The sequence below is a fragment of the Larus michahellis genome, chromosome 1, assembly GCF_964199755.1.
Source record: "Larus michahellis chromosome 1, bLarMic1.1, whole genome shotgun sequence".
Lineage (NCBI taxonomy): Eukaryota > Metazoa > Chordata > Aves > Charadriiformes > Laridae > Larus > Larus michahellis.
The window spans coordinates 185745516-185764495 of record NC_133896.1 but is presented as its reverse complement, the minus strand read 5'-3'; the positions used below and the strand labels follow the sequence as shown (position 1 = coordinate 185764495).

The window sequence follows — 18980 nt, the reverse complement described above, 5'->3', positions numbered from 1 at the left end:
ATTTGATAGAATTTACCCTAATGAGAAACCAACGCACCTGAAGACATTGAAAGAGGAAGCAGAATAAATAAGATCTTTTGAAATAATTTTGTCTTTTTCCCATGTTAAACAATTGACATTTCCCATAATTTTGGTGGGTAGAAAGAGGCTTTAGACAGGCAAAAGAAAACTTAAATTTGGGTGTGTTTTTGCACCCAGGCTATAACTACATTTTAAGATAATCACATGGCATGAGTTAAGGATTTTATCTATATTACAGATCTGTTCTCAGAAGGCTTTACATTCCCCATTGAAGCCTTTGATAATTCAATTAGTCTCTCAAAAAGTTGGGAGTAGCTGATAAATTCACTTTAATGTTGAATCAAGTACCCCAGCAGGTTTCTTTTAATACGATTGCTTCTCAGGGAGCTTAGCTCTAGAGGTGATACCTCCCAAATGCAACTTTCTGCAAGGAATATGTGGGCCTTTGGAGCAGATTAAAAGAACTGTCTGTACCAACAGAGCTTCTCACCATTAATAAAGTTACTTCAGATCATGACAGTGATCTCATTCACTTGGATGGCTGTCCATCTAGTTTAATTTATTTTAACTGGCAGCCTCAGATCCCTCCATGGAATAGATTCCATGAATATGATGAATGATCCCAGGAACAGAGAATGTCATAAAACAAGCTAAATTTAACCCTTCCCTTTCAACATTGTCTTTTGGGATTCCCAAATCCTATTGGCAGACAATGATTCCTGAATAATAAGTAGGAGGGGATTAGCTAGATCTGCATTGACTGTGTCTTTGGAGAATGCTAACAATAACACCAGTTCTGTTTGCCTACCTCTAGGAAATGAACAAAGAATATGTTAGACTCGAAAGATGAACAACAGGATTTAGTGTGGTAAATAGAAGCGTGTCCCTGCAGAAATCAGATAGCAAAGCAGAGAGAAAAATCCTAACAAGAAAATGCTGCTTACTACTTACAAACAGTTGGCCTTAATAGGCAGATTGTCATTGACCTTCTGTACAGGCTTCCAGTTTTGCTAGAAGGAAGACTTGAATTTTAGATGTATTCATCCGTGTCATCAAAGATGCATGTTGTCATCATAGTTAGAGCAGGCTAACTGTGACACTGAAAGCTTACAGAAAATGCTGTATTTTCCTCTCCAAAATTAGAAAATAAGAAGTGATGGAAATATACATATCCCTCTCTGTGTGAAATGCTTTATTTTGTATTTTTACTACACTTTGATTTCCTGTTTAAAATTAAATAGGCAATTATATTCAAGGATAACATTTGCTGATTGTTTTATACAACATATTCTTACAGTAAGCAAAATAAATGTATTACTTCAGATACGACTTTTTCAAAGAAAGATTGCAAACAAATTAATTTCTAATGAGTTAATCCTAGGAAACTTTAGGGAAGACATTTTACATAAACATTTAGATTTAATATATGATTTCTTCTCTTTTTTTTTCTTTCTTTTCTTTTTTTCCCTTGAAAATCAGCCTTACATAATAACTTCTTTTTATTCAGAATGGTTAACCTATTAAAGAGTTGTCCTTTATTCTCCCATGCTAGTTTTATTTTTTTTCATATTTTTTTATTACGATTATTTTATTTTTAATAGCCCTTAACTTTTTTCTACTGAAAAAAGCGTGTTCCAAAACTGAAAATATCTACCCCAATATATGTTGTATCCCAATATTTGTTGTGAATATTAGCCTTACTACTCTGTCCAGTATGGCTCTGAAATACTTCCTGAAGTTACGCAGGTGCAATGAACTGCAGATGAAAATGTTGAAGGCAGTTTGTAACATCAAGCTGCAGTTGAATTTATTTGTATATCATGTAAACCAGTGGGCTGTAGTGGCTAAAGTTAGCTGTGGTAATATATCACGGGAACATTTGATAATGCAGATGCACTCTACAGGATTACCATCATTGGTTTTCCACTTGATTATGTTTAAAGAAAAACTAACTGCTAAATAAACGTGTCAGATTTTCAGAGGACTGTGACTGCTGTTTTATGGACAAAGTTGTTGGCAGTTGTTTATCATCCCAGTCTGACTCTGAGAAACCCTGATTCAACATTGTTAAATCAAAAAGCACATGCCAAATTTAAGCTGAGAATTTATTTTAAGAAGGAATATTTGGGTTGATGTTAAAAGCCACAGACTTCATGCATGGAAGAGCTCAGTCCTACTCAACCCTTAAAATAATAATTTTGAGATCAGAATTGTTTCTGAGAATGGAATCACTGACTGGTGGGAATTCCAGGTATGCTGTTCTATGTCAATATTATTATTTTTTTTATCTTTGGAAAGGAGAGAAGTGATATACTATGATTTACTTTTGGGCATCTCAGATAATAAGTCCAGCTCCGAAATCCAAGGCTAGAAATCCTGTACTCTGAGAACAGGCAGATAGGCATGAAAAATCTGCTACATAAATATGTGCTGTGATTCATGAACCTCTCTTCCTTTTATTTTCCTAGTTAAGCAAAAGCTAAATATATGCTTTGGTAATATTTACAGAAGATCTGCAGGTTTGAACTGTAGGTGAAAGGGAAAAGTGGAATTTAGCACCTTTGCAAGGTATCCAGTACTTTACTGTTTTTAGGCTTCTGCTAGATATGTGAGCTGACAGAGCCTGGTCTGCAAAAACAAGGTACGGCTGGACAGAAGAGTTGGCAAGAAGGATGTTGGCTCTCTTCAGCCACTAACTCTAAATTCCATTAGAAGCTAGGATGATGTGCTAGTCATACTTAAGGTGCCAACTTGCTCTGTACACAAAGTATAGTTGATCGGTTGATCTGGATTTCTCTTGCTAAATTTCTGGAAATAAAATTAAAAGAAAAAAAAGAATAAGCCACTTCACACTATGCCAAACATCTTGCTTGTGAAAAGGTGGCAGCACCCATACATCAGCAAAGCCACTCCCTGCTACGGTTCTAACAAGAACCTAGTTGGAGACAGAGCTGCAGCTGCAGGAAGGTAGTGGATCAGCTACAATTTGCCTCAGTGAAGTGCAGCAGATCCCAATGTGTTCCCTCAGGCTTTCAAAATGCAGCACTTTGACACAAATTTACTTTGTAAAAAAAGTAGTAGCTTAGTATAAGCATGGTAGCACAGTATTAGAGGAGAAGGAAAGTTGCTTTACTTTTGCAAGAAAATAGCTCAGTGGAAAAATACCAGGAATCTTGATCTGACTAGATACCAAACGAATATTCTGTGGAAATCCCAGAAGTTATATGTGGAGGTAATCACTAAGTTATTAGTTTGCAAGGGGACAATTTTCTTACCAATGGAAGGACAATGTGCATTAGGAGCACATCTTGGAAAAAAAGGACTCATGATGCTGAGTTACACACCTAAATACCATCTACATTAAATTAGGGACTATTGGGCCCTTAGACTCAAACAAATTTTCTGAGTGCTGAAAAGCTTAAGACAACTAAAAAGACTGATGGGTACATATCTATAACACAGAGGTAGATAACTTCAGGACATCAACTCCATGCACACTTATAGGTAGGCCTGTCTGGGAAGTGTTTAAGCCTGGAGCATATCACCGACATTCTGAATGGCTTGTTGAATTAACCTTTCTCCGTTGCCTTTAGAGGCCGCAAAAGAATTCTAGCCTAATTTTAATTGTCAGAAATTATATTATGTGGCTATCTCTGTTTCTTGAATGAAATTATTCTCTCTTACAGCTGCTGTTAGGCATGTGATGAAACTAATATTCAGCCTCTGGGTCTACTTCCAGTGGTTTTTTTGGTTTGGTTTTGGTTTGTTTGTTGTTCTTGGTTTTTTTTGTTGTGGTTTGGTTTTTTTTCGTTTTTTTTTTTCTCCCCCCCCCCCCCAGTCTTTTGATTGTCAAGAACTCTCCCTTAAATAGCAGATTAGATGGAAGCTCTCTCTGGTTTGTTTCCCTGTTGCATGATTATAAAGCTTAAACAGGAGGAGTGAAAAAACTATGGTCTGTCTTCTTGCTCACCAGGATTTAGTGCACATGGTAGGAAGAAAACAGGCTCTTCAGAAGATGTCAGCTGTAGGAATACCTTTTCCCTGAATCCTAAATAAACTTAGGCAGGTATAGTTGCCTTAGGAAAGGCTATGCTTTGTAGTCTTGCTCAAAGAAATAAATCTTAGCACAAGAAGAACCTTGAGCATATTTCAGTTTTGCTATTACGAATGACGTCAGATATCAATTCACCCACATTTTTTTATCTTACTTTACAGGAAGAACTCATTTCTGTGTGTTTTCCCAATTAGAAGCTTTTTTTTTTTTTTTTTTTTTTTTACTTTGCTGGGGGTTTTTGAGATGAACATTGACACCAAGGTTAAAATAACTTCAAAAGGCCTTCAATTTAGTATTAGCTCTATGAAACTACCTCCATCTTTTACTATTCTGCATGGTCTGCCTAACCAAAGAACAAGATTTGCCATGCTCTTTGATCTTTTAAAAATATATTGAAACCTGAAATCAAGTGCTTTGCCTGAGTCTTGGCTTCACTGGCAACAGTGAGCTGAATAATGTACTAACATGTAGAGTTGCCCTTATATCATCTAAAAAACAAGAGATGACATCTCTTCAGAATTGGTCCAGCTATGCCTGGCAAATGATTAAATGCTCTGAAGTCTGACGGGGAAATAAAAAAAAATAAAAAAATAAAAAAAAAGGAGGGGAATAAATGGAAAAAAAACCCAATTCCAGCTAAAACAACCCCATTTGATTAAGAGGCTGTACAAAGTTCCAAATGTCATGCTAAGAAAAAAGCGTAATCTCTATTTAAAGTTATTCATAAGGCAGAGCTAAAATATTTTGCTGATAGCCATAGTGCAGAGCTCTTTGCATATCTTGCCAATAATGCAAAAATAATTCTACAGAAATCACATACATCCTTTCATTTCTTTCTTTTTGCTCTAACCATCTTAGGTTAGAGGGTTTTTACATAGTAATACTGGGGACAATTAAGTCTGTTTAACACAGAGACAGATGCCAGATGTATGCATGTAACAGTTACAGAGGAAGCATATGCATAGTATCAACTCTACAAATAGTCAGGCTCCCTAGGCACTCGACAGTTTTGAAGCTAAGGGAGGGAATGTTTTTATGTTACAACATTTTCCCTTGGTGGTAGCAAATTAGCTGCCTTGTATCCATCTTCAGCTGGAACTGCAGAGAGTCACTTGAGAGCTTACAAATAAGTTTAGAGCTCTGCTAAACTGTTTCTTAGATACCTGAGAAGTGGGATACATACCATGCCTGCGCTGTAACAGGTAGACTTAAAAAAAAACAACCAACCAACCAAACAAACAAAAAGTTCTATTTTTTTTTTCCATAAAACAATTTTTTCTTACCTTAATTCCTTAAAGAATTTATTCAAGGTCAGACAGAGCCTTGCTTTCAGATATGGTGCTTCACACACAATTTTTGTCTCCTTGGGAATTAAAGGAATTCTTTTTCTTAAAGAAAAACAAAGCAAAGCCATATTTTTATTAGGAAACACAGAGACTGTTTTTGACAAACCATGCAGGAGATATTGGGGCTCAGTTTTCTCTGCTTCCCATTATCTGTGATGTTAAGAATTCAAGCCAATAATAACTGTACAGGTCTCTTGCCTTTTCTTTCCAATAGAACAAAACGTCTGGGAGGAGGGGGACCCGTTAAAGTCCAGTCATGGTGTAAAGCATACATGAAACTCTGAATCAAGTAAATATTATAGTGATAAGTTCCAGTAAATGAAAATGTCTCTAAATACCTCAAGAAAGTTGAACATGATCTAGTTGAATATGGTCTAGAGAAGGCTTTACTGCATTTTAGAGCTTGTCTGCCCCCTTTCTAGGGGTGTACTATCTTCATCACCTTTACAGAGTAAAGACTTTTTTAAAGAAAGCCAATAGATAGACACAGACTGACATATTCTGAATCCTTCAGCAGCTTTAAAGGTAGCAGTTGCATCTTTTACTTGCTTTGCCAGAACAGTGTTTAACTTACGTAATGCCTCACTGCTGGATATCCTTTGTAGGGTGTTCAGTTAAGTAAGCTGAAGGCACAATGAAGAGAAATTACCCTAACTGCCTCTTACTTGGTGGTGATGTTTGTAAATATAATTCTATCTCCAGGACTAAAATTCATTTTTTATAAGAACATGATGAAGGCCCACGTGAGGGGTTGCTAGAGACCAGAAAAATAGCTTCTAACAGTTAGCAGGCTTAAAAAGTGAAGACATTAATGAAAACAATGAACACGTAATGACAACATCTTTGGAAATAGTTCCCAAATTACCAATTTTTCTTAAAGATATGTTTTGTCGCATCACAGTACTCTGACATCAGTACAAAAGTTGAAGCCATAACAAATGCAAAGATGACAAATGAAAAGATGACTCTCAGTTGAGCAGCTCAGCTGCTGCATAAAGTAACTAGCAGGAAAGATTCTCTGTATTAGTGCTAATATCTATAATCTCCTTGATCCTTGAAATATAAGAAAGTGATCTGGAAATTAAGGTTCTTGGTGAAGGATCTGGGGAAAGGAAGATGTGAAGTCATCTTCAGTAAGTGTCTTTCAGAAATTCATTTACAGTTCATGGAGGACCTGAAAATATGGCATTGAATCTGATTACGTGTACAATTCTTTTTACCAAACAAGTTATATTTAGAGAGTCAGATTTGAAGGCGGCATCATTAATTATTCTTTCTGAATGATTTGATTGGCGTACTATCCAGGCGGAAAGCTAAGCAGGATAGCACTAAGAAACTCAAATTCCTAAGAGAATGCAGGTGCTTCATAAACTGGCATAAGGGTAATCCCTTTCTGCAAATCTCTTTGAAGGTAGTAATAAAACACAACACCAGCAACCTACTAAACAATAGTCTAGGGCCCCATCTAATCAAACAATAATGAATATGTTACTTATCGTAGCATAGGGGTGACTCTATATGAAGCTCTTAAATACTTTCTTTTTCCTAAGAAGGTATTTCTGTATCCTTATGTCCAAATGAGAGTTCCTTAAAATGCCTGGACAACTTCAGTGTTTTTCTGAGAGCAGCATCATGAATAGCATTCTTCCTCCTGTTCGGTCAGATATGTTGTACCACCCATGCAGTCCAAAGTATATGACCTGTATATGACATCAACCTTTTGAAGAAGAAAATGGTACCCAGTGGGATTTTCCATCTATCAGTACAAAACAGACATGGTCTCATTATGTCTGGTAAAGGAGATTTTGAATGTAAATCCAGGCATGCTGGCTGGAATGTGGAGGAAACTACTCTCTTTCACCAAAGTGTCCAGATTTTGAATGGTTTAGCATCCATATAGCCGTTAGTCATTTTTTGTGAGACTATGTACAGGAAAACAGATAGCATTTGAAAAGCTTTACTGCATTGATTCTGTTTTGGACGAAATCATGCTCCTACACAGAACCTGACAGACTTCCATTCAGCAGAGTCTACCTACAGTCAGGATGTAAACAGAGCCTTCAAAAGGACATAGAAACAGATTTCTTCAGAAGCCTTTCATGTCTCTCTCCTCAATGGCACCCTCATCAGTCAACGTCTGCGAACAAGTTGTCATACCCAAATTTGAGACAAGCTTACAAAGCAAAAAGCTTGGTGCCTTTTAATTAAAGATTTGTATACTGAGATAATTGGCAACTGGTGAGGAAGGCTCAGTGGTGTAATATATATTAATCATTGGTGGCTTGACGATGTGACAGATGGGGATAACTTCCTTAAATTATGGAGCTTTTATACTGGTATTTTCAGGAAATGTCAACAACATGATTATATTTTCACTAATGGTGTCTTTCCTTCCCATTCATTGCTTTTGTTAGTCATAATCACCTGTTACCTCTTGTCTCTAACTGTAAAATCTATTAATATTCATATAGGATGCCTCACAATGGGCCTGGTTAATGACTGGATTCCTAAACATTGCCACAGTACAATATACAGTGTTAGTATTAAATAAATATTACATATTAGATATGGAAATTATTCTTATAATTGTGACTAGCTCTCAATAAAGTTAGTAAAAAGGAATGGGAATATCATGCAAATTCTGCAAATGATTACACAAATTCAGTTAGGTTTCAGATTTACGAGTTACTGCATTTTTAGTGCCAGCATTGGAACAATCCCACTGTAAGATCTGTGGAACTGTCTTGATCAAGAGTAGGAAAATGTGTTATATTAAAAATGTTCTTTCTAACAGATCCACAAGCCTGTTCTCTTCTGTTAATTACTGCAGTTTTGTTTCTCTTCTTTTCCAGGAAACAGCTTTTGGGCTCTACAACAAAGATTTGCTGTTTAAAACTATGAATCTGTCAGATCACTAAAGTTTCCCTGTAGCTTCTTAGCTAAGTGCAGGGCTGGCATAACTAGCCCATGTATGTTTCCTCCCTGCAGCCCTGGGCTGGGAAGAGTTTTTTATGGTGGGATGAGGAAGAGGCCAAAATACATTTTCATGACTGTCATATGGACTTTTTACTGCAAATTCGAGTAGGTGCCAGCCTGACTTACGGGTGAACATTAGAAACCAAAACTGGGTGTGCGGTCTCAGCCTTTCCTCTTTCTCTTCTGATAATAAGAAATGAGACACCCTTTTTACTAGTCAGACATTTTCAGTTCACTGCGAACTATAGACTTCTGTGTTTGTACCTTTGAGAAGCATAGTGAAAAAATTCAAGGGCCGTGAGCTGTGCCTGGGCCACAGATTGAAATTGTTTTTCTGCTGTGGAAGTTTTGATATTGTTGTGAATTTTGGAAGCAGAGCCTATCCCTGTCTGTGACTCACAGGTCTGATTTGCCTCCAGAACAGCAAGGCAGAGGCCAAAGACCCATTGTTGGGATCTGTGGACCAGCCCGCTGTGAGGATGGAAAATTCTCAGGTAACAGAAATGTTTTCTTGTTCTTATGCTGTCTTTAAAGAAAAATATGTGATTGCCATTAAATCATAAGTATGAATTTAAAGCATACTTCCATAAGAAAAATGTTAAATGTTCTGTAGTGCTCCATATAATCCTAAAATATTCCCCCAATATTTATGGTTTGGGACAAATGTGAGCTAGAATTAAATCCATAGGCACACAATTTTTATTGCTCTCAAAGTGGTTTGTGTCTCGTCAATAGAAAAATATACATTCTCTTTATCCTGTGTGCAGAAAACAAGCAGACAAACAAACAAACAAACAAAAAAACAAACAAAAACCCAACAACAAAAATGGGGAAACTATGTAAGGATTATAGACATCAGAAGCTTGTAGTTATAATATCAGGAAAAGACCATGAGATCCAAGAGGTTTAAAAAAGTGGCAATCCATTCTCATTTTACCACCAGTCATTTTGCCAATCTGAGCTACATAATTGCTTTGCCTAACTGAAAGGAGCCTTTAAACAGACAAGCCAATATAAATACTCAGATCGGAGACAGCTCTGTTTAATAACAGCAAGCATGTGTATAGAAGTATTTGTTTACCTCTGATCATTTATGTCAAAATCAATTGTAATTAAACAGGAATCCAACCACAGTAGTAGTACTTTAGCTGATTGTTCTCGTCAGAAGTGTCATATAGCCCCAGTGTTTAGGACATGTCAAAGCAGCCCATTATTTTTCTCCTGTAATAAATACCCACTTATAGCCTTTTCAGTTCTTATAGTAAAGACAATTGCCTGTCTCAAATAAAAAAGTAAGACACCATTTCACCATAAAACCATTTCACCATAAACCGTGTAAAAAAGTAAGACAGTAATTCTGGGAGGTTTTCCGGTCATATTGCAGAAAATACTGAAGTTCTGAAAAGCAGAGTTATTTATATTCTCTGTTAGACATTAGATGCCATTTATTGTTCATCTGTTTACACATATGTACAGAAAATACAGATCTTTCATATCTATTCAAGGTATTAAATGACATAAAACATATTTTACTAGTCTAAAGCAAGTACTAGTTGGGTTTTTTATGTTACGTGTTTGTGCTTAGACCATAGAAATATAAGCTACAGAAGATTTTACACCTTGTTTCATTATGGAGTGAATTCTAAATGGAAATATTTTCAATAATGAACACAAATTCACAACATCAAGAGTGAAATGAATCTATCTCCTAGAGAAGTCAATGTGAACTCCATGCATGCATTCAAAGGCAGATCTTTTTCTTTGTAATGTGAAACAAGGGTCAGAAACCATGTGCATTACTGTTCACTCTGTAATGCAATGAAGAATAGAGCATTGCAGAGTGAAGGTAGATTGTATCAGCAGAATGAAACTGTGTGCTTCAAAAAGAAGACACACATACATTTTGGAATGGGTCCTCCAGTGTATTTTTCATTTGGAGCTGTTAGTTGATAGCCATTCTGGTCAACTGGGTCAGCAAGGAGCCATCCCTGACAATTAATGATTATTTTTTAGCTTCCAAATTTATAGAAAAGAAGAAAAAAAGTCAACTAGGAAGAGATGTTTATGCAATAGTAAAATCTAGGTGTCACCTGTTGAAAGAGGAAAAAGGAGTAAATAAGATATCTGAAAGATAGACTAGCATTTCCTAGGACAATAAAAAAATACAAAAGCTATTGACGTTTTAAAATATTCAGCGTCATTTATGTACTTACCTAGCCATATCCTTAGTTAGCCTTCATTGGTGAACATATGGTAATACAAAGCTACATTTTTTTATATTTTGTGAGTAAAAGGTTCTTAGAAAATAATGCGCTTGAATGACCATGTACCAGGTTATATCTTATAAATTATAATGATCCGAACTCTGTCTGCTTTGTTTAACTTCAAATACAATTTGATAACATCATTTACAGGTTTTGGGAGGAGTATAATTTAATAGGTGTAGGTCTAGGTCTAGGTCGAGGTCTAGGTCTATGGTCCAGGTTTGTGTATAGGGGAAATCAGATTTTAAATATATGTGTATATACATATATTTACATACATATATACATACATATAAAAGCATATATGTGTATGTGCATATACATATATTTAAAGTCTGATTTTCCCTACACACAAACCTAGACATTTTCTTTTTTACCCGTGGAGTACTTTGACACAGAGAATAGTGTTCTTCATCGTATAAACATACTACATTAAATATTTCTTGAAAATGTTTGTATTCTGATGTTTTATGTACATGGATTGTTTACTTTTCATTTGCTTTTCTGCTTTGTCTCCTTATGTGTAATTTAAATAATTAGGGTCCAATTAAATTAGAAAAAAATACTGTATTTATTAACTCAGTTTGGCTACATTGAGTCACTGTTAAAAAAAAAATAAATAAATTCTTGAGTTTCTTCTTTGTTACCATTATGCAAATTTCATATAATTAGTGAGTCAAACTAAGATATCTCAGTTTTAGCCATTGAAAGGATCCAGCTATCTAAAGCATTAATTAATTAACTTTATAGTGCAATATATTTAGGGTGAAATCAGTACCATATTTAATTCTGTTCACAATATTTATGAGGAAAGCATAGGAAATTAAAGATAGCATAATAAAAGTATCTTTTGCTTTAAGCTTGCTACAGAAGATAGATGTTAAATATAGCTCCTCTGGCAATACAGAATAAAATACGTAAGATACGTCTTATGTCGCACCAAAATACATACCTTGCATTGCATTTTATATGTTGCCAACATAACTTTCATCCTACACCATCTTAAATTTCTATCCAGTATACATTTCCTATCTAGGTGACTGTTGTTTCCAGATAGCTTGTTTCCTTTTCTTTCTACGGCTGATAATTTAGCAGTTCTATTTTCGTGTGTGTTCTCCCCTAAGTGCATAAAGCACTTCTGACTGTTTACCCTTAAAACTCCAGAGAGTTAGGGAAACCTCTAGGCTGCTTCTGTTTATTGTACACACTTGCACTGTTAAGGGTTTATTTTCAACAGGAGGAAGACAAGTATAGAGATAAAGACCGATGGTGCATATCACTCTACCAGCACATCTTGCTGTACAGCACAGTGTATGACCTATTTTACATATATATATGTATTTATATATTTATCTTTAAATTTGTTCTATTTTCTCATATATACTAATTTGGCCTTTGGTGGTGATAGTTCACTGTGTGTTTATAGTTTCTGCTGCAAGTACAAGAGTGCCTGTTCGATTTTCTTCACTGTCTGCTAGCTGTAGCCGTCAAAATTACAGGCTAATGGTGAGACGAGCAGCTTATAATGTATGATAATCAATACTCAAAATCCATTTCCTATGACGTGACATAAAAGAGAGAAGTGAAAAGACACAGATTTTCAACATTACAGCACCAAAGCTCATGCAACGCAGGTAGTTTTCACTTCAAGGTCATTCAGTATTTGTTTCTTCTTCTTTTTGGGCTTCATATTTAATTCAGTCACTGCTAGGATACCCAGGGAACAGAAATGGGAAGTTAGTCAATACTGTGAGTATGAATGCAAGTATAAAAACTGCTCCAGCAAATACAGGAAATGAGAAGGGGAAGGAAGATATGGCACACAATATATATAACATATATATATGCTATATCATATATCTCTCTTTTACTTAGAGATTACAGCAAACTTTGTATTTTTATTGGCAGTAATGAATAATGTAAATACCGTGTAAGAGTTATCCTCATACCCAGTGTATATGTAGGACACGCATAACAGCTATTAATTTAATAACTTAGAACATATAACAACATTAGCCTAATGAGTCTGGAAAACCTCAAAACACAGTTTATGGCATAGTACTGAATACCTAGTGTTGTTGACTTATTTCCAGTGGCTGAGAACTTCTGTGATCTACCTTTCATATAAAGTTTGCTCATTTCAATCTTAGTTCAGGGAACAATTTTATTATTTTTTTAAAAAACAAGTATGATTCAGTCAAGTTTTAGAACAAGAGACAGTGCCAAGACATATTTTCCCAGTTGTATATTTCATACGCATATATATATGTTGTCAATGTAGATAGCAGAGAATTGTATATAAATGTAAGAAAATTTATTTAATGCATTTTAAAATAATATGACACAGAACTAGTACCTGAAAGGCAGGTAGTAGTTTTCCTTCTACGGATGGTCTTTTTGTGGTTTATTGAAGTATTTTGTAATGCACTGAAATCTTCCCAATTGTGTTTACCGATGGTCTCCCAGCACACTACGAGCTCTTGACACATTAAATATAGTTAGAAAGTTTTACAGGAAGTGCTACTTTTTTTTTTTTTTTTTCTGTGAGAAAGAAAGGAGCAGAGAAGACTCCTGCTTTGATGGAATAATTGAAACGAAAGAAAGCAGCAGAAAGGAGTGCTGGTCAATTGATTGTGCAGTTCTAAGCATTTTATGGTAGCTAACATGCACCATGTTTCTATTTTCATCTTTTGTTAAATAGGGACCACAGTTATTTACAAAAATTCATACAAAGGATAGTTAAGTTTACAAAATAAAGCAGTTAGTTGGAAAGCTGATTAATTGTTTAGGGAAACCTTTAAAAGTGCCAGAAAACTTTTACTCAGCATTGTCATGAATTCCACATAATTTTAGATATGGTTAGAGAAAGTCCTAAACAAAACACCTACTATTTCTCCTTACTATATAGGTCCACTTTTAAAGCTGAGGCTGAGCTTGACGGAAATGTACTTTGTAGGATTAGGAGGAAGAGAAGAAGACTAAAATTAATTAATAGCAAGCATTTGTAAGATCTAAAGTTCTAGAATTAATAGTAAAAGTGTTGGGCTCAGGGCATTTTTTTTGTTTGTGTATTTCTGTTGGATATCTGTGATGAAATGTAATCAAACCTGGCTAGTATTAACTACTGTCCAACCCATGATAAAGCTCAGAACCTTCCTCTCCAATGGTTTTGCAACATGTACCTTTTAAAATATATTGATTTTGTTTGGTTCGTGGAGTTTTATGCCTTCCTTTTTTTGAGAGAAGGAGTAGCAATTTCACTTGGCCATTTTAAGTAGCAGCTGTTTGATGCTGTAGTAGCTCTGGAAAACTAGATACAGAGAACTTTAGTGGAGATGAACTAATGGGTGGAATGAAGTGTATAACATGAGGTGTATAACAATGTCCTTTATTTGTATGTCTCCCTTTTCATTAAGCTATTGTCACCATATATGTTGTCTCTATGGTTATGTATAACAATGCCATCTTGTTCAAGTGAAGTAAAATCAAGCACCATAAACTTAAATCTCTTCGTTAAACTCTTCTCACTATGTTACAGTCCCAGTATACGAGTTGTCTTTTACTCTTTCTTTTCATGACAATAATTCTAACTTTTATTGTATACTAAAACCAGTGTGCAGCTTACTTTTTCTTGGAGGTCATAGAATCATAGAATGGTTTGGCTTGAAGGGACCTTAAAGATCATCTAGTCCAGCCCCTCTGCTATGGATGGGAAGGTCTTTCACTAGATCAGGTTGCTCAAAGCCCCGTCCAACCTGACTTTGAAATCTTCCAATTAAGGGTCATCCACAACTTCTATGGAAAACCTGTTCCAGTGTCTCACCACCCTCATATTAAAGAGTTTCTTCCTGATTTACAATCTAAATCTATCCTCTTTCAGTTTATGCAGCCCAGGATACAGTTGTCTTTCTGGGCTGTGAGTGCACATTGCTGGCTTATGTCCAATTTTTCATTCACCAATATCCCCAAGTCCTCCTCCATGGGGCTGCTCGCAACCCATTCGTCCCTCCGTCTGTATTGATACTGGTTATTTCCCTGACTTAGGCACAGGACCTTGCACTTGGCCCTGTTGTACTTTATGAGGTTCACATGGGTTCAATCTTCAAACCTGCCAAGGCCCTTCTCGATGGCATCCCTTCCCTCTACTAAGTCAACTGCACCTCTCAACTTGGTATGATCTGCAAATTTGCTGAGGGAGCATTCAGTCCCACTGTCTATGTCATTGATGCAGATATTAAATAATGTTGGTCCCAGTGTGGACCCTTGAGGGACACTACTCATTCCTGGTTTTCACTTGGACATTGAGCCATTGACTGCAGCTCTGTGCATGCGACCATCCAGCCAATTCCTTATCCATCTAACAGTCCATCCATCAAACCCACTTCTCTCCAATTTAGCAGCAAGAATGTCATGGGGGACTGTATCAAAGACCTTACAAAAATCTAGGTAGATGACATCCATAGTTCTTCCCTTGTCCGCTGTTGCAGTCACTCCATTGTAGAAGGACACTAGATTAGTCAGACACAATCTGCCCTTGGTGAAGCCTGTCTCTAATCACCTCCCTGTCTTCCATATATTTTGATATATCTTCCAGGAAGATCTGTTCCATGATCTTAACAGGTGAGGCTGATTCACCTCTGTGAATTTGATGTTTAAAGACCTTCTTTTCCTCAAGAATTACTCTGTGTTCTCCTCTCCCTGTACCTCATTCTGTCTTGCTTTTGATATTTTTTAGGGCTTACCCCAGTCTTAGATCTTAAACTCTTCAACGAAGAGAACACATATACAGAATGACACTTGTCACAGAATTGTATCGTTAAAAAGTATCACTTCTGAGTAAATTATCTCACCCCGATTTAACTGATCATTTTGACATAACAGAATTTTACTTGAATTTAAGTAGCATTTATTCATCTCTTTTTAGAAATGTGAACAAAGCTGTTTACACTATTGGATTCTCATAGATCACCTTTGGTGTTTCTTCTGTGGCAGGTTCTGCAGTGCAACTGTCCACGAATCTGGTGTCATATTATTAGATTACTAAGAATTTATTTTCTAATTTCAAAAAATGATGATCACTTAAATTGTCTATATCTTTTGGTCAACAAGTTTGTTCTGCTTTTCTGAAGATGTGTTACGCATGTCTCCATGTGTGTGTTTCCCCTTTAAAAGTATACACATAGTTTTTTGTCTAACTGGAATTCCAGGCACTTTGTAAATACTAAGTTTCCCCCCAAAAATAAATATTTTAACCCATCTGCCCATTTTGTGGAAGAAAATGCTTAATAGTTAAAGACCAGTGTATAGCTGGTTGAAACCTAGAGATGATAAAAGGATTTATTCTATCAGTATTGGCTAGAGAGTTCTGAGAAGAAGGAAAATAAAGCGACTTGGATCAGAGTTGTGTTTTTCTAAAAAGCAGATTTCAGGGGTATTTTTGGAATTTTCCTTACCCCTGATGTTGGATTAGAGTGTGCAATTATAAAATGGTAAATGGTGGCCCAAACATATTCTATTAGTGTAAAATGACAGACAAACTAAGGTTTTCAAAGTAGAAAGTTTTCTTTATGTGTTTGACTTGTAGAATCAAAAGTATCAAAATTTATGTTCTAAAAATCTAGTGAATGAAAAGGCATATTTAACTATATTCTTTGAAAGAAATAAGAATATAGAAATCCTATCTGAAAACATTATCAGTTCAAACAGCATGTCACGGTTTGTCATTCTTCCAAATTGTATGTATTGAGCAAATCCATTTTCACTTACTTGCACCAAAATAAAAAAGGGGAAAACTGATTACACGATCCATGCTCATGTCTAATAAAATTGCAATATGCACTTTTTGACAAGCTTATATTTAATGCATACTGATAGAAAATTCTAGTTCTCTGTTCTCAGCAGGAAAAGTACGCTTTTGAAGAAAACCTTTTTATTTTGTGACTGTCACACAACATAACAATTATAAACAAAATGGAGGTGACAAAAATGAAAAGCCAGCTTGCTGATTTTTATGAGTGTTTGTATTTCCAGAAAGACAGTCATTGCTCAGTTATTTGATTTGAAAAATTAATCCTGATAATGCCTTTTGAGTTCCTTAAGTACCGTTCTCTCTTTTCTAGGATGAGTTTTACAGAACAAAGCCTAACAGATTTCTACAGCAGATTAGTTTACAGATGAAGCTCAATTCCACTGAGAATGATTCTCTAATGACCCCTTTATACTTCCATTGGGCTGTGTGAATGCTTTAATATGCAGAGAACAGAGTTAAATAAATCTATTGTCTCAACTAACAGGTTTATCCAAGCCTTCTGAAATATTTTAATTATAGCTTCTTCTTTTTCTCCATAATTAAGAAACCAGATGTCAAGTAAGCCCGTCACGTGTTGATCATAGCCTATCCATTAGTTTAAAGAAATCCACTTATAATTAGAGTTTTTTTCTCTTTCTCCTTTGTTTTACAGAGCAAGAAGAATGTGTTAACTGCACAGATGAATGCAGAGTGCTTGGTCATTCTGACAGGTGTTGGATGCCACAGTTCCCTGCAGCCAGTCAGGCTGAGAATGCAGATTATCGCACAAATCTCTTTGTACCCACAGTTGAAGCTAATGTTGAGACTGAGACATATGAAACTGTGAATCCCACTGGGAAAAAGACTTTTTGTACATTTGGGAAAGACAAGAGAGAGCACACTATTCTCATTGCCAATGTTAAACCTTACTTAAAAGCCAAACGTGCCCTGAGTCCTCTGCTTCAGGAGGTTTCCTCAGCATCGAGCAGCCCAACCAAGACATGCATTGAGCCTTGCACCTCAACAAAAGGACCACTGGATGGTTGTGAAGTGAAATCAGGAGCCTTGGCTGAACCAAGCAGCCAGTACTTGTCAACTGACAGTCAGTATCTATCGCCTAGTAAACAGTCAAAAGACGCTCCCTTCATTGCATCAGATCAGATGGCTAGGGCCTTTGCAGATGTGCATTCCCGAGTGAGTCGAGACTCGAGTGAGATGGACTCTGTTCTGGAGCAGTTAGACCGTTCAGCCCGGGATCTAGGTAGGGAGTCGGTGGATGCCGAGGAAGTTGTGAGAGAAATAGACAAGCTCTTGCAGGACTGTCGGGGAAGTGACCCTGTGGCCGTCAGAAAGTGAGGGGGAAAATAAGGACAGGCTGGCAGTTATGTTCCTCTTCTGCTGATTAAAAGTAAATAAATAAATAAATCCCCTGGTTGTAACAGATTCACAGGAATGAAGGAAGACCAATGCTGCTTTAAGGCTTTTAGTGAACATCTGAAGTGCCCACAAGTATGTTCTTTTCACTGCTCTTTCTTTTTGACAGATAACACTGGTTTCATTTTGACCAAGCTTTCATTAGGACAGAGTCAAGTACACTAAGAACAAAACGAAAGAAGGAAAGACGGTGCCATTTTGACAATCTGATAGAAAGGTGTGAGAAAGGTGGAATGGAAATACGTCTGATACTTTAAGACTGTCCTCAATAGCTGATGCTGACTTTACTGTTTACGTATAAACCCCAAGAAAAACAGGGTTGAATAATTCTGATCTGTGGTGGATTTCCAGCAGTCACCACAGCCTTCTACTGAAAGTCCTAAAAAGAGTTCTTGTAGTAGTCCAAGTGACACCAAACATTAACGTTCATTTGTGGTAAACATTTATGTACAAAGTTATCTGCCACAAATATGGAAAAAAAAAAAAAAAGAAAAAGAAAACAAAAAAACACATTCCAAGTCATTATTCAACAAAACATATCTTGATCATTAGTAAAACACTTCATATCATATTAAGGTTAAATGTAAAATGATATAGTCCATCTTGTCCTGCACACACATAAGCTAATTCACTTGATAAAAAAAAAAAAAAGATTTTAATATCTATTTAGCGTTTTAGTGTCCAACAAACTATAAATAGTTAGCATTAAGTTTTAAAAAAACTGAAGTAAAATAAAGTTTAAAAAAAAATAGTTACCTTTAAGGGTAATACACAAAAGAAATTAACATTATTAACACTTTTTTATTCATTTTTGGACACTAAAATAGCTCAGGAAAGTGAAAATGTCTTAGACATCCACAAAAATCACATGATCATTTAAATGTGCAAATGTAAGAAGATTCAGTGTGTTTACATCAAATGACATATTTTTATTGATTTATTGCAGATTCAGTGCATATGAGCCAAATTGTTGAGTGTATAAGAGCTATATTGTGTATTTTATTAAATTAATATATAGTTGTGTTGCAAAAATATTTGGGCTTATATTGTAAATGGCAAGTGTTGCCTCAGTAGCTGTCGAACTCTATGAGTTTTGT

General features: G+C 35.9%; 1 protein-coding gene across 1 annotated transcript in view; it reads left to right on the top strand.

Moving 5' to 3' along the window:
* The window catches only part of PCDH17 (protocadherin 17), an 88712-nt gene extending 70062 nt beyond the window's left edge, over nt 1-18650 (top strand). Inside the window, exon 4 of the mRNA XM_074564587.1 lies at nt 17123-18650. Within this exon, the coding sequence (XP_074420688.1) occupies nt 17123-17805 (683 nt within the window). The 3' untranslated portion in view covers nt 17806-18650. The remainder of the gene's footprint in view (nt 1-17122) is intronic.
* The last annotated feature ends 330 nt before the right edge of the window (nt 18651-18980 follow it).